Here is a 17,460-nt window from a genome sequence, read left to right as displayed (position 1 = left end):
CTTTCTAGAGTATTCTGATCCACACGATCACTCTAGTTACAACCTGCTTAGATAACCTCTAAGACTTCCTAGAGTATTCTGATCCACACGATCACTCTAGTTCCTTACAACTTAATGTAATCAATTCTAAGAGTATTACAATTGCTTCTTAAAAGCTATAATCACAAACTGTGATATTTCTCTTAACGTTTAAGCTTAATCTCACTAATATATTACAACAGCAATGTAGTGAGCTTTGATGAAGATGAAGATTCTGAGCTTTGAATAGAACAGAGTTTCAGCAAGTTAATATGAGTTGTTTTGTGCAGAATCGTTAACCTTGCTTCTCATCAGAACTTCATATTTATAGGCGTTGGAGAAGATGACCGTTGAGTGCATTTAATGCTTTGCGTGTTCCGTACAGCATCGCATTTAATGTTATACGCTTTTGTCAACTACCTCGAGCCTTGTTCACGCTGTGTCTACTGACGTTGCCTATAATAGCTTTTAACGTTCCTTTTGTCAGTCAGCGTAGCTTGCCACTTGTACTTCCTTCTGATCTGATGTTTGTGAATACAATGTTTGAATATCATCAGAGTCAAACAGCTTGGTGCAAAGCATCTTCTGATCTTCTGACCTTGAAGTGCTTCTGAGCGTGATACCATCAGAACTTCAGTGCTTCTGATCTCATGTTCTTCTGATGCTTTCATAGACCCATGTTCTGATTCTGCTTCGACCATCTTCTGATGTCTTGCCAGACCATGTTCTGATGTTGCATGCTGAACCCTTTGAGACAAAGCTTCTGAGCGCTGAATTATGCATACTCTTTATATATTTCCTGAAAAGGAAATTGCATTGGATTAGAGTACCATATTATCTTAAGCAAAATTCATATTATTGTTATCATCAAAACTAAGATAATTGATCAGAACAAATCTTGTTCTAACAGTTTCTTTTCCAGTATTGAATGAGTTTTTTGCTTGGAATTTAATGCTTTTAGTAGTGTAATTTGTGGAGTCTAGTGTTTAAGGGGGGTGGTTTGATTGATTTGTAAATTGAGTTTAGACTATTGTGTATTTTTTACTAGCATTTCTTGTGCTAGTGATTTTAATTTAATATAACTTTTTTTTGGCTTTTAAAAAAATACCGTAGCAGATGAGTGACTACTATTTTAAAAGAAAGGATCATCGATTTGAAATAGTAGCATTGCATTTTTCGTTTCAATTATTTTAATTTTGTATTTAAAAAAAGAGGCTAAAGCATTTAATGTATATTCAATTTACTTGATTTTGTGAATTAAAAATTATTTTTTATCAAATATTATACACTATTATTTTATTCACCACGCAAGTTAATTTTATTTTATTACATTAATATCATTTTATCTATGTAATGCAGGTCAATCTATAACACTAATTATTAACTATTATTAAAAAATGTCGTATTTATTGTTGAGAATAACAAGTGTGAATTAAAAATGTTGAGAATTAAAATTTGGGGAAGTCTCGCATTGATTAGAAAAATAGAGACTTGAACAATTATAAGTGAGATATTCCACACACATATTACCTTAAAGTTTTAGATGAGCATGTGACGTGTCTCTCACAAAGTGTGTTGTTTATAAAAGAAAGACCCCAATGTAAAAATGCTTCCTCGTGTTGACCCTCGAGTTATTGACCTAACTGTGGTATAATGAGTTGTTGGTTTGAGTGAATGATCGGCTTACTTGTATCGAAAGTCCTCCTCACATGGTGGTGAGCATGAGACATGTTTAATTGAAAAAGTGTCAACAGTGGTACAAGTGTATATGGATGAAAGAGCTTACACTTGAGAGAGAGCATTGTTGATAGACTCGCATTTGGAATAAGTGTTGAGAATAACAAGTGTGAGCTAAAAATATTGAGAAACAAAGTGTTGGAAAAACCCACATTGATTAGAACAATGGGTACTTAAGCATTTATAAGTGAGAGAATTCACACATCTATTACCTTAAAGTTTAGGGTGAGTATGTGATGTGTCTTTCATAAAATGTGTTACTCATAAAGAAATATCCCAATATAAAAATGATCTCTCATGTTGACCCCAGAATTGATGACCGAACATTTATACATATATAATTTTTTTCACTAGTTTAACTTTCTATAATATCAATTACTAATAAAAGTTTTATGTATTTTTTTAAAGAGAAATTTTCGTATATATGTTATACTTTATTTTATTTTATTAGGGGTTTTGTTATAAAAATTAGAATAGGACTTCCAATATGTTTGGGACCAATGTTTTAAAATCTAGATTGGCCCAATTCAACCTTGAACCGTTGTCTAATCCGGTTCGGTTTGGACAAATAAACGTTTAGGTCTATAAAATTGGGATAAAATTGCTTCAATCGCAAAAAAACCAAAAAAACCGTAAAATTGGGACCGGTTTTGGTGAACTAGACGGTTAAAATAAATCAAAGATAATTTTTATGTTTTATTTCATTTTATTTCTTTGTTTAAATCTAAAAAATTAATCATAGCAAACATTTAAAATTGTATAGATGAAAAATAAAGAATAAAATTGAAAGACACAAGATAATGTAAATGTAATAGAAAGAGAATAAATAAAGTAATGTTTGTGGACACGGGATAACGATGTTGGTCTTTAAAGAGATGTGAAAAATTATACTGATGAAGAAGTTATGGCTTTGAGTTAAGCAATTAGGACAAATATATACATATTGGTCCTTAACTAATTTTATGATTTGTTATTGGGTCTAACATTGCATTCTTCTTATTTTGTAAGCTTGTTTATTAGTATCGTATTTATTTGAGAATTTTATTTTACAAATTATGATATAAATTAATTTTATTAGGATATTTAATGATATATTTACTTTTTATAGTTTAAATTTAATATAAGGTTCAACCACGATTGAACCATGACCCGCATGTTTTAACGGTTCTTTCTCAGGTTCAGTTTTTAAAACATTGTTTGGGACGGCCTTGTCTGAGGTGATATCATATTAGATGTTTTATAATTTTTTTATTAATATATGATTTATAAATAGTTTAATTATGTTTATACGACATGATTTTAATTATATCGAGGGTATTATTTTGGCGTGATAATTGAGAATATTGATCATCGTCTTTAAACAAATATTTGTCATCCATTTCATGAGTATCAACGCTCAAGACATTTCCATTAGTGATCCATGTCAAACCTAACAGACAACCATTATAAAATCATCATGAATATTAACATTTCTAATCTAAGTGAAACATGAAGCACTTGAAACCTAAAGACGCTTAGAAAAGTTCTCTATGATGGGTTGCAAGAGCAGAAAATTAACTGGGTTCAAGGCTTGTATCTGTCATGGTTTGGGTTTTAAGGGAAAATTCAAAGTTAGGGTTTTGTGATTTTGGTTTTTGGAGATGAGAAATTGGATGAGTGTTTTCGCACAATCTGGGTAAGAAGATGATGGAGATATGCAAATGGTGATGAATCTTTGAAGGTAAGTGATGGTTTTCTAGAAAGAGGGAGGATTTTAAGGTTTGTTCTTGAAGAAACGTAAGTGATGGTGTGATGTTTTGGTGGAAAATTCGGAAGATCGTGAGGAATACCAATAAAGAAATATGAAAATATTGTAAGATTTGAAGCAGATTTTCTCAAGAACAATGAGATTCTTGAAGAAATTCGGAAGATTTTGGTGAGGAGCAAGGGAATTTGGGGAGCGATGAAGAGAGAAAAGATCGTGAAAAATGAGAGAAAGAGTTGAAATTTTACATATCAGATTGTTTTTGGAAAGATAAGAAAATTCAAAGGTGGCGAATGGGAATAGACCAGACCGACCTACAAGGGCCTATAGCTAACCTATTTAAGGACAGGCCAGGATAGACCTATTTAATAAAAAGGTCGACCTTAGGCTTTTTTAAAAGTCTATTTAATTAAATAGGTCAAGCTTAGGCTATTAAAAAAAGCCTATGAAGCCTTATAAGTCAGTCTATATTTTCATATATTTAAAAAGGGTCTTGCTAACCAGTGCCCTCAGGACACTCTTTAAGCATACTAAATAAAGAAAATATTATTTATAAAAGTTAATATTTCAATTTCTAATGCATTGAATACACACATTTTAAAAAAAACTTACCACTTTAATCACTTAAAGAGTGCCCTAAGGGCACTGGTTAGCATTTCTCATTTAAAAATAGTCTAAATAGACTGACATATATATATGCATATATTAGAAAAAAACTAAATCAGTTGGATTATATAAGCATACATGTTAGAAAAATTTCTAAATAGGTCGGCCTATATATGCATATATAACCCGACCTTTAAGACTTTTTAAGTAATATGGCTTAATTGAAAACTTTAATGAGAAACAAACTTTTAAATAGGCTTTCAAGGCAGACAATGCTTTTAAAAAGGCCAGGCCATGCAAAATAAAATTATAGCAAACCATAGGCTAGGCTCAAGCCTTGTAAAATTATCGTAGGCCAGATTCAGACCTTCTAAAGCCTAATTTAGCCTATTTCCACCCATAAATAAGGATCAAGTGTTCTTAGACAAGGGATGAAATAGCTCTAAATTTTGATTGGATGCATGGAAAGCACGTGGAAGAGAAAGGCAAATGGGAGATACACAAATAAGACAAGTGTATGACGATGCATAAAAGCAAATAATTAGATGAAGACCGTTGATACCATTTGTATGTAAAAAATATTATGTCATGTTTCAAGAGGAAAAAAATAAAAGTGATATTATTATATTGATGAGGCCATGTGGTGCCTAGTGTATATATGGAGAAGATTTACAGTGATAATATTTTACAATAAGACTAAAAAGGTAATAAACTAAGTGCATGTTTGGATTGGCTTCTACAAGCTCCGAAAGCACTTCTAGTGCACTTCAACTTGAAAATTGGTTTTTTTTTTTTTTTTTGTTTGGATACTTTTTCAAAACCAATTCTCCTACTCCAAAAGCAATTCTAGTAGAAGTTACAATTCCTAGCTTTTGAGTTTAGTGGAATCAATTCTACATATATTATTTATTACAACTCTTTTAAATTTTTCTTTTTTACCCTCTTTAATTTTTATAAATTACTTCTTTTCTTTTTTATTTGTACTAGAATTATTACCATTTTGGTAATTATCCAATTCAAAATCATTTTTGTTAAAACTATCCAAACAACATTAATTGATGACAATCACTTCTATATCATTGTATCCAAACATAAATCAATTATTCTAAACTCAATTTTGTTAAAATCAATTCTACTAAACTCAATTCTTCCAGAATCAATTTTGTCCACCGCCAATCCAAACACACCCTAAGGATTTAATGCAAATACACTATTAGTGAAAACATATCTGTTAATTCTCTTTTTATGATACTTTTGCATATAAAAATAATCTTTTAAATCAAATATCAATTGTATACTTATATGTTAATTTAATAGACAATTTGAACTTAGTAGGATTTGAACCTAACACCTTGAGGGGAGCACACCCTCGAAACTCGGGATTTTAATCTAATTGTATATAAAGTTACTATGATCTTTCATAAATTCAATTGTATATTTATATTTATATTTTCGTTCCTAGGATAAGTGAATTATTAAAAACACTAGGTTTGTAGGAATAAAGTATAAAGTTAAATATATTAAGCCCCCATGCGGCCCTGCCATTATAACGTGTTTTGCTTTGGGCCCCCTTAAGTTTTTTTTTACTAAAGGCCCCTTATAAAACATAAATTCTGGATTTACCACACCCTTTTATCCCATTTGCTGAATGGGCTTTGACTTAATTGATGATGTGGCAAAAGGGTCCTTGATGACTGTATAATTGTCCTATTTTCTTCAATATACTATTTTACCCTACCTGGATCCTAAGCTTAAACTTCAAAAATATCTCATGCCATGCCAAAGAGGTCCCTCACCAATACGCAATACCCTGCACAAAAAAGGAGCTGGATTAAACCTTCAATAAATTCAAGCTAACACAATAAAACCGAAACCGACTGCATATTAGAAAAAAGAAAACACAAGAAGAGACCAACAACACTTAAACCAGTATGAAAACCTACATAAAAATAAACCCAAGTGGGGTCAGCCTGGAAACTCTTCAGAAATTGGTTAACAAAGTTCCACACTAACAGCATATAACAAAAGTGGAGAAGGAGAATTGGGGAAGAGATTATTAGAACAAAAGAAAAGAATCGTAACAGAAAGGAGGAGGGAGAGAAATATCAGTATTGTAACAGAATTGAAGGACCATACCTCATAAGAGAAAATCTCCATGACAACATAACTTCAGAACAAAATCTCAGGAAAAAAATTGACAGAGGAAGAACCGTAACTTTCCCTCTTTATTGCTTTTTATCATCATCCTTGAATCATCAACACTCATCAATCACCAAATTTTCATTCACTAAACGAATCTTCAATTTTCTTCCCAATTCTTCATCAATTCTCCACATCAATCTTCAATGCGCTCTTCAATCATTCAAGAAAAAGAACCTTCAATCTTCAAACACCGATCCTTCAACCTTATCCATGTTTTTGTTCACGATTCTGCAATCTCTCCATATTCGTTCATCACCAGAAGTTTAACAGAAGAAAAACGTGACAATCATCAGGATCGCATCTTCAATCCATAGTCACGCATTCATCGACATCATCATCTCTTTATCAGTAAGATCACCATAACAAATCTGAAAAGAAAAGATGAAGGAAGGAACCAATCAGAGAAGGATCTCCACCGCCGATTATACGTTCGTGGGAGAGAGTAACATGAGGTATTATCGAAATCCAGAGAAGAGAGTGGATGGAGGCTGTTCTGATCATCGATTCACGGGGCACAATATCATCGATCGGAGATGACAGATGAGAGGAGGACAAAGAAGGAGAATCAAAGAAGGGTGAAATTTTTTCCAGAAAAGAGGTCAAGTTAGGGGAGAACAAACCCTAGAATAGTATATTGAAGAAAAAAGGGCAATTATACAGTCATCAAGTACCTTTTTGCCACGTCATCAATTAAGTCAAAGCCTAGTCAATAAATATGATAAAAGAGTGTGGTAAATCCAAAATTTATATTTTATAAAGGACATTTAGTAAAAAAAAAAACTTCAAAGGACCCAAAACAAAAACGTTATAATGACGAGGGGCTTATTATATCTACAATATAAGAAAGTTTAATGTTCTACCAAATACTATTATGCCCCTCTTGCTCCTAAGGTGATCCACGTGGATGCCTTATGGTTTCAGCATTCAATTTGTTGTCTTCTCATTGCTTTTCTCAATGTTTTTGTTTCAATTGTTTCCAAAATCTAATAAAAGTTAAATAAATATAATTTCAATTGGTCTTGTCATAACCCAAACCATCACTTTTGCTTCTCAAATGGTTTTTACTCATTTCAATTCTCTCATTTCGATAACCACTTCTTTTCTCTACTCTCTCATTCCATTTCTCTCTCTTCATCTTCAACACTCAACCTTCTTCTATGTTTAACCCTAAACCATTTTTCATCTCCAAAACACCACCATCTCCAAAACTCCACCGTCTTCAGCGTCTTTCTCTCTCTCACGTCCTTTTCCACTATCTCATTCTCTGTTTTTTTTCTCTATCTCTTTGTGTGCCCTATTCTTCTTCCTCTTCCTCAACTTTCCCCTTCTTCCTCTTTCTCAACCTTCCTCTTCTTCTTCGTCTTCCTCAACCTTTATTATGTAACAACATCATCACCACATCTTCTTCTCTCTTTTGGTTTTTTTTATATCTTCTAATTTAGTGTGTGTCAATTTCAGGTATGGTAGATTCTTAAGATTAAGCCTGGATCGAGTTATTTCGTTGAGTTTTGAGACTAACAAGGTATGACCTTTAGTGATTTTACATCTGATGCATTTTGTTGATTTTGAAGGTAACAAACATATGCTAACATTTTTATTAGTTTGTTTAAATGAAGGTTAAGGGTTTGAGTTATGCTTCCTGTTTTTTTTTATTTAACAGAGAAAGAAGATTTTTTTGAAGAAAAAAAAAGAGAGACATATGAGCTGATGAAGGAGGAAAACCCTTCTCCTTCCAATCTCTTTTGCGTTTTTCTTACTGATTCTTGCGTTTTGTTTTTGGAAAATAGAAAATGTTTGGAAGTTATGGAGAAGAAATTTTTTGAGTTAGGATTTGGCAATGTTGAAGTTGCTGGATTTTAGTTGAAGGTTGGATGAAGATTTCTGAAGGCATGATGAATATTTGTTGAAGTTTTGAAAATCTGTGTATTTTGTGGGAAAAAGATCATGATTTAGTTTGAAGGTTTCTGGGTGATGAAGAGAACATGAAGAAAACCATGTGATATTATGAGGAGAGAGAGTAATTGTTAGAAAATAAAAATTTGAGAGAAGAAGTGATTTGATAGATGGGGATTTGTAGCAGGAAACGTGCAGACAAAACATAATAGAAGAAAAAATTAATTGCAGCCTAATATATTTTATAGTACTGAATTTATTTTATTCTTACTATAAATAAAGATGTCATATATATATATATATATATACACACACCATAAATTGTGATATTAGATATCATTATCTAAAATAAATAATGTTAAATGCAATTTATGATAATATGTGAAATATTTATATGAAAATTTTTAATATCACAATTTATGATAATATGAGAAATATTTATAAGAAAATTTTTAACATCACAATTTATGGTAATGTGGAAATATTTGATATCATAAAAATATTTGAATATATGATAATATTTAGAAATATTTGATTACTTTTTTATAAATCTAATTTATGATAATATGAAAAACACATGAAAATATGATAATATAATTATTTTAATATTAAGTAAATGAAAATTAGTGAACGAAATATAAATTTATAAATAGATCAGTACTTTATAAGTCTTTTATATTAAAAATTATCTATTCTATTGAAGTTTTTTTTTTTTAATATATTTTTACCACTTTTTTATGTGTTTGTGAGAAAATCTTGCAAAATCTGACAAAATATCTTTTTCTACTTCAGTTAAATGATATGTCGTTACCCTTAAAAAAATCTCATTATCATTCAAATTCTAAAAAAATAGCATAAAATGGCATGTAAAACTATACTATATAAAAGATATCATTTCACTATATAAATAAATTTAAATTGTCATTACCTATAGTATTAATATTGTGTTGATTTTTATATAAAATAAACTTTTAACTTTATATATATATATATATATATATATATATATATATATATATATATATATATATATATATATATATATATATATATATATATATATATATATATATATATATATATATATATATATATATATATATATATATATATATATATGAGGAGGGATCAAATTACACCCGAAGAGTTACACCACGAGTTACACTCGTTCAATAACTACATCTCGAATTAATATTTTTTCAATTCAACCGTTGGATTGAAACATAATATCATATAGATCATACCTATAAAGTTTGAGCTTAATCTATAATGATTTACTATATCATCAAAATATCCAAAGATTAACGTTAAAATGAGCTTTCATATAACGTTAATTTTGATGTGATTCAATGACATAGTAAATCATTATAGATTAAGCTCAAACTTTATAGGTATGATCTATATGATATTATGTTTCAATCCAACGGTTGAATTTAAAAAATATTAATTCGAGATGTAGTTATTGAACGAGTGTAACTCGTGGTGTAACTCTTCGGGTGTAATTTGATCCCTCATATTGGAAAGACAAATATTTAGTTTATATTTGTTTCTAATATTTGCTTTCTTCTATTTTTTTATTACATTTTTTTCTTCTATTATTCACATATATTATAATAAAATTGTATTTTCGTATTAAAATTTTTTATTGATCTAAATGTTTTTACGGGTACCAGACATTTGTTTAGATATTTAATTATTATTTTTTCACGGGTACCAAACATTTTTCTATATATTTAGATTATTATTTTTTCACGGGTACCAGACATTTTTCTAAACATTCAATTATTATTTTTTCACGGGTACCAGACATTTTTCTATATATTCAATTATTATTTTTTCACGGGTACCAGACATTTTTCTAAACATTCAATTATTATTTTTTTCACTGGTACCAGACATTTTTCTATACATTCAATTATTATTTTTTCACGGGTACCAGACATTTTTCTAAACATTCAATTATTATTTTTTCACGGGTACCAGACATTTTTCTAAACATTCAATTATTAGTTTTTCACGGGTACCGAAATTTTTTCTATACATTCAATTATTATTTTTTTCACAGGTACCAGACATTTTCCTATACATTCAATTATTATTTTTTCACGGGTACCTGACATTTTTCTATACATTAAATTATTATTTTTTCACAGGTTGCAAATATTTTTCTATTAAAAAATATACATTTGAAACAAATGCGCGTCCCGTACCAGAACCCGTGCGAACGCACGGGTTTGTTACTAGTTTAACTCCAAAGTATATATACAGGCTCGGTGTTAAAGACCAAAAATTAAGGTGAAATTATCATCTCTAAAAAAAAATTTATGTAGAAAAAAGAAAGAGGTAAACGGACTTGGAGGGAAAAAGAAGAAGTGAGGAGAGTAGCGAAGAGAAGATGCCTGTGGCGAGGCGAGAGACTTGTGATGCAAGAGTCATTGCTCATGTAGACATGGATTGCTTTTATGTCCAAGGTCTCTCTTTCTCTTTCTCTCTGATTTCTAGGGTTTCATAATCGCTACTTTCTTGGCTTCTGCAAATTTCTATTTCCCCAATTTAATATAATTTTGTTACTTTTGCAGTGGAACAGAGGAAGCAACCATCTTTAAGGGGCTTGCCTACTGCAGTCGTACAGTACAACTCCTACAAAGGCGGAGGCTTGATTGCTGTTAGCTATGAAGCTCGCAAATGCGGGGTCAAACGGTAATTTCCCTTCTTCACGCCGTTTGTTCTTGTGATTGTAGAATCAAAATGACTGTTTATTCTCTTACCACTATACATGTTACATGAATGCATACACATGTTTGTTCGTTTTCAGTTCAATGCGTGGTGATGAAGCAAAGGAAGCCTGTCCGCAAATTCAATTGGTTCAAGTCCCTGTCGCACGTGGTAAAGCTAACCTCAACACATATAGGAATGCCGGTTCTGAGGTATTTCATTTATTGTCACGAGGAGCATATCACACTCTTTTATTTGATTATGTTTAGTAGTCATTCACTAATGTTAAATTATGACGAGTTTTTAATTTTTGTAAGGTTGTTACAATTCTCTCGCGGAAGGGTCGATGTGAGAGAGCTTCAATTGATGAGGTGTATCTTGACCTCACCGATGCTGCTCAAACTATGTTAATGGAAACTCCTCCGGAAAGCATGGAACATGTTGAGGAGGAAGTTACCAAGTCCCATGTTTTGGGGCTTCAAGTTAAGGTCAGACACTATGCTTAGAGGTCTGGCATTTATGTTAATTTCAATATTGAAATACATGTAATTATTTGTTTGTATGTTCCGTAGGTTGTCTTCGTCTTAGTCTATTTTTGTTTAAATTTCAAATTAAGTGTTTGAGATAGCGTGTGGGTCTTTGCTTTATATCGAATACTGAGAACCAGATTAATGAATGTACTGAAAAAAGAATGCTTCTTGGTTCACAAGTTCAACCATTTTGAATCTGAAATTTATTGTGTGGTTCAACAAAAACAAAACAAATAAATAAAAATATACATATAAAGTAACAATTCAATGAAACCATGAGTTACGAAAAATTCGCAATAGTAACAGTGAGTGTTTTGAATTTTTTATGAAGCATAATGTAATTAGATTCATTATGATTTCAGCTTAAGTAGCTAGAGTTCATCTTTGAGTTTTTTTGGTTCATCGGGTGGGGCATAACGTTAGAGAATGATCACTTGTCAGTACATTTCAGTTTTTAGGCTATCGTTTTTATTATAAATTTATAATGCTGTGATACTCTTCAATAGCTTACCACACCTTTAATTCTCTTGCCAAATAAGATCAAGGGGCATGGATAGAGTATTCAGTAGTATTTTTAAATTGTTTTTTATTCAGGATGGAAATGATGCTAAAGAAGAAGTTAGGAAGTGGCTTTGTAGGAGTGATGCTAGCTACCAAGAAAAGCTATTAGCTTGTGGGGCCTTCATTGTTGCTGACCTCAGAATGCAGGTTTTGAAAGAGACGGAATTCACATGCTCTGCTGGTATTGCTCATAATAAGGTAAGAAGCAGCATTGGCGTGTTTGCATTTACATCCCAAGTTTCTTACAACTTTCTTAGGACGTTTCCTTGATGTTTGTAAAATTGTAATGGCCATTAACATATGCCTTATGCTTTTTCAGATGCTGGCTAAACTTGCTAGTGCTATGAATAAACCTGCACAACAAACAGTTGTGCCACATTCATCCGTTGAAGGGTTGCTCGAGTCTTTTCCCATTAAGAAAATGTAATGAACTAAAGTTATTACTGGAAGGATGTTGTCACGTATTTTACTCAGATTTAAATGTAATGTATGAGTTTACATTATTTTGAAGTTTGTGAATCACATGAGTGTACATTTGAAATTGTTTTAACCGTTTTCAAATTTCCAGGATTACAATTGTTTAGATTATAAAACATGACAGTGAAGAAAACTTGGCTTTCAGGAAACAGCTTGGGGGAAAGCTGGGGACTTCCTTACAAAGTGACCTTGGTATCAACACTGTCGGTGATCTGCTTCAATTTTCAGAGGAGAAGCTACAACAACGTTATGGGATCAACACTGGGTAATTATCTGTCTTTTAACATAGCACACTACAGGAATATAGTTGGGCCATTTATGCTGATTTTGTATTCGTGATCTCATGTTTTAGCAGCATCTTTTTGATCACCTTTTAATCTCACTGCTTGTATTACCTTGACAAGGATGACCATTTTTTTTTTACCATTTCGTAATTATGCATGCAAGTGATTTCGTGGTTTCCTTCAGTGGAATCTTTTGTAGTTCACCTTGCGGTTTTGTTACTTATGACTGTCCACTCGATTTTCTGCATAGCAATCTATTGGCATGTTATACCTGATTTAACTTTAACAGCATTGCAGTACTTGGCTGTGGAATATTGCGAGAGGAATCAACGGGGAAGAAGTTGAGGAGCGACTACTTCCTAAGAGCCATGGTTCTGGAAAGACATTTCCTGGGCCTCAAGCTTTGAAGACATTTGCATCTGTAAGGATTGTCATCTGTGCTGATGGAAACTTCTTTCACTTTGTTTTGGCTACTTCTGCTTTCAGCAGCACTTATCATTGATGAAAACTCATGATGCTTTTTCTGTCAATGCTCTTGGATCGTATATTTTTTGCTATAAATATTTTTGTTTTTTTATGTTGATGTTTGTGTGGACTAGCATTCAAGGATTGCGATTCATTACTTATTTTAGTTTTTTTTTTGTTCAATTTTACGAGCTTGTCTATATCATCACATATCTCTGTTTTTTCCCATTCAGGTTCAGCACTGGCTTAACGAACTGTGTGAAGAGCTGAGTGAACGCCTTGAGTCTGACATGGATCAAAACAAACGGATTGCGCACACGTTGACTCTGCATGCTAGAGCATATAAGGTGACTATTATTCTGTGACTGATCTATGTACAATTCTATTCACTCAGATAAATTTATCCATTTTCACTATCTTTGGGCGAAGTTCTCTTTTGTCTTCTTTATCAGTGGTTTTATTCCTGTATTTTCTTGCAGAGAGGGGATTTAGATTCACATAAAAAGTTCCCTTCTAAATCTTGTTCTTTAAGATATGGGACTACAAAGATCCAAGAGGATGCCCTAACTCTATTTCACGCTGGATTACGTGATTTTTTGGGCCTTTTCAACTTTAAGACTCAAAGTAGTGAAAATAACAGCTGGGGAATAACATCACTTTCTGTTTCTGCGAGTAAGATTGTCCCAATACCATCTGTAAGTTTGAACTGCTGAGATTACTAACTTGATTGCAATTGTGGCTCATGATACAGGATTGCCTTAAAAAAAGATAGGAATCTCACTAGATTTAAAATGAGCAATTATTAATTATAGTGTGTGGTATACTGTTTCAATAAATAATACTATCCATATTCAGTGTTTCAAAGCTACATGTTCAATAATTGGTTTATACCTGTCAACATTAGCCTTGAAATTTTACTTATCTTTTATTTGGGTGGTTGTTACTTATTAGCAAGTCACAGCTTTAGGGTCACCTAATGATATTTAACATATTGAACTTCATTTGTATCTAGGGGACACATTCGATTGCTAAATATTTCGGTGAGCGATTACCATCTAGTTCTTCATCAAATCAACCAGTAGATAATGTCATTGACGAAGTTGCACCATCCTCACCGTCAGGTTTTACATATTCTCGTTAGTTGCATTAATTATTAAATCATCCATTCTCTTTAATTCCACTTTAATTTGATAGAGGTTCTATGTTGAAGCAGCTGAAAATTGTTGGGAAGTGATTCCTAATGAACTGCAACTTGAATATCCTGAAGAAGACCCAGGAATGAACCATTCAAATGCTTGTCTAGATCAACCGGTATATTAAAGGACGATTTATATGTCGTCTGTCATATTTAACATAAACATATGTAATTTTGTTGTTCATAATACATATAGAAAAATGTTTCTACAGTCAAGTAGTGGTTTATTGACATTATCATGATTTGAAAGCTACATTTTCTTATGAAATATCCTTTGATTATTGGTATTCTATCACACTTCAATTCAAAATAGATTTCTAATTTTCATGTGTTTTCTTCAATGGTAAAAGCAAACACAAATGACGTATTTTGTATTATTACTAATGCATAATTTAATGAACTTTATAGAAACATATATACAGTATACTTTCAGAAAAGTGAGCTCTTGCTATTAGATTTATTGAGAATGTAATGCATTTATAATGCAGGGTTTCAACTTTCAATGCTATTAAGTTGAGGGACTAGAGCTCAAATATAAACTTGCTTGTATGAAAAAGTGTTTTATAAATAAATTCAACAAGAGTTTGCTAGTTATTTCTTATGAGTGTAAAGTTGATATTCTACATGTATGTGCATTGCGGTTTAAACCCATGGCTTTTGTTCTCCATCTGCAGAGGATTTTAAGCAGAAAACAGGCCTAACATTAGATTTCTATTTTACAGGATCTGTTGGGCAATTTATCTGAAAAAGTAGACGGCTTGACAGAAGAATCCTCCCTTGTGGCACCCTCGGGTACTGTGCCATGCTCGTTTTACCTCATCATTTTCGTTTATATCTCGTTTTCTTCTGAGGTTATGATCAATGCTGCCTTTTAAATTCAGGAAATGAAGACAGGGTGACACAAATTGAGTCATGTAGAGATATACCCACAAAAGAACCTAGGCATGCTTTCAATACCTTCAGTGCGAATGCAGTTGAGAAGAAAAAGGCAGCAGGAAAGAAGCCTCAAGTATGCATTGCTTACTATTTTAATTGTTTATATAGTTTTCCAATTCTCAGTGCAATCCTGAACATAAAAACCTTCAAATTGGTTGCAATCCTGCAAAGCAATGATCTAGGATGGGTAGTTTGCTGCTTCGGATACTGTTTCTTGACCAAAACTATTTATCTTTGCTCCAATCCTAGTTCTGTAAACTGAATAAGCCAGTGTTGGGGTGACAACGGATTTGGAAACCAGTTTTCCTGAGGGTAATAGCTGGCAAGATACACTGAAGTGCACGGATTCTGTTTTGCCTCTCTACTTGGACTTTGAAAGACATGTTATAGACTTATAGTTATATATGGTTGAACTTTTCATGAATATGACATGGAGTGTCACACTTTCCCAGTCTATGCACGTGCATACATGTGGGGGACACACCAGTCTCTTGAACAATTTAATAACTAAAGTCAGTTTTAAGAACCGGGAATACCTTTGTGCCGGGTGCAGTTACCGTGCATAGATAAAAATCCATGCACCATGCATAGATTATTATGGACCCTTGGATCAAATTCTAGACATCAAATGTTATTACTCAATACTCACCACTCAATACTCAATACTTAATTAAAAACATGATCCAATGACTTATGTAGGCTTATGCATGGTGCATAAGTAAATTCTTATGCATATTAGTCAAAGCCCCTTTGTGCCTGTTCTAATTAATAACATCATTTTAGAAGCCTTTATCATTAATGAAAAGGATGACAGTGTGATATCTATCAGGATGACTGAAAGGTTCTCCCTTTAATCCAAATAGTGTTAAATTGTGGTAGCTTTTTGTTGATATGGAATCAGTCATGAATCCAACGATTTTTACTTGATAGTTTTTTTTTTTATGTGTAGCAGGGGAGTTGTTCAATTACAAATTTTTTCAATAATTACCATAATTCCCAGTCTTCATTTGAGCAGAAGAATGTTACAAATGCCCAAGGTGTTTAATTGCATCGCATTCCATTATTCTGTTTTTTAGACTCCACTATTTCTTATTCCTAATATCACCAACACTGCAGGATCTCAGTCTGCCAGTTCTAGTTATTTATCAAATAATCAAGTTGAGATACCACCTGAAGAGGTTGATAAAAATAGCATAGATTGTATTCCTCAAAGAAGCCAAGCTTGGAGTTATAACATTGATGAGATTGACCCCTCTATCATTGATGAATTACCACCTGAAATTCAGGATGAGTTTCGAACATGGCTTAGGCCTCGTAAGCGGCCTCATGTGGTTAAACGAGGTTCTAATATTACTCAATATTTTCGACCTGACAGAAGTAAATAAAATGATTATCAACTTTGGTCTACCGCAAATAGAAGCTTTAAATACATGTAGCTGATTTCTGATTGGATACTTGGTTTAGATCTTTAGGAAATCAGTGGAAGAAACCTTGTTACTCTATGCCCCTTTGTAACCTTATGTGAATGTAAATATATATGTATACATGCTGATCATTCTTTCCCCTTAGATTTGCTATTTTTTCTTTTAGGTTTGCTCTGGACTGGAGGTTTTGTTATTAGCCTTTTCTCGTACTCCTATTGTAGTAGTAACTTTACTGAAATCTCCATATAAAATGAGAAAATAAAAGTTTTAGATAATCATAAGTGATGACGTCATGTTTGTTTAAGCTGGTAAAATTGTCTCTTAAACTATGCTTGTTTGAAGTGAAACAGATGTGAAGCTGTAAGGAGAAATGAGGAAAACCGATGGGAGAAATCAATTTTAGCTTACTTTAACAGAAAAAGTGAAAATCAATTTTACTTTTCACAAAACATTGTTCATAAAAAAAGACTTTCAATTTTAATGAAATTGAAAAACTTGATTGTCCTATCTAAACCTAAAAAGGTGGGACAATATATGACTTGAATATCATGTTTAAATTTTGTCAACAATTTTAATGATGCATTAGCACGAAGTAATTAATTTTTTTAAATAATTCAATTGAAATTTTTTTATTTTTAATTTTTTTTTGTCTAAATGAAGTATTTGAATTGTT

At 32.0% G+C, this 17,460-nt stretch overlaps 1 protein-coding gene across 4 annotated transcripts; it reads left to right on the top strand.

Annotated features, from left to right (window-relative positions):
* The first annotated feature begins 10,499 nt into the window (after positions 1–10,499).
* Positions 10,500–17,062, top strand: LOC131603015 (DNA polymerase eta). Of its 4 annotated transcripts, none has more exons than XM_058875253.1 (16): positions 10,500–10,671; positions 10,780–10,900; positions 11,016–11,127; positions 11,233–11,403; positions 12,040–12,204; positions 12,326–12,429; positions 12,629–12,748; positions 13,065–13,188; positions 13,466–13,579; positions 13,712–13,927; positions 14,245–14,353; positions 14,446–14,543; positions 15,150–15,219; positions 15,309–15,436; positions 16,316–16,400; positions 16,480–17,062. In XM_058875253.1, the coding sequence occupies exons 1-16, from the start codon at positions 10,596–10,598 to the stop codon at positions 16,746–16,748; spliced, it is 2,082 nt and encodes a 693-aa protein (XP_058731236.1). In that variant the 5' UTR covers positions 10,500–10,595; the 3' UTR covers positions 16,749–17,062. The 4 variants fall into 4 exon arrangements, with proteins under 4 accessions (XP_058731236.1, XP_058731235.1, XP_058731238.1 ...); XM_058875252.1 differs by having other exon boundaries at positions 16,313–16,400; XM_058875255.1 differs by having other exon boundaries at positions 16,488–16,634.
* The last annotated feature ends 398 nt before the right edge of the window (positions 17,063–17,460 follow it).

The sequence above is a fragment of the Vicia villosa genome, linkage group LG5 (assembly GCF_029867415.1).
Source record: "Vicia villosa cultivar HV-30 ecotype Madison, WI linkage group LG5, Vvil1.0, whole genome shotgun sequence".
In the NCBI taxonomy this organism is placed as follows: Eukaryota; Viridiplantae; Streptophyta; class Magnoliopsida; order Fabales; family Fabaceae; genus Vicia; species Vicia villosa.
Note: the sequence above shows the minus strand (reverse complement) of the source record. Positions and strands in the feature narration are given on the sequence as shown.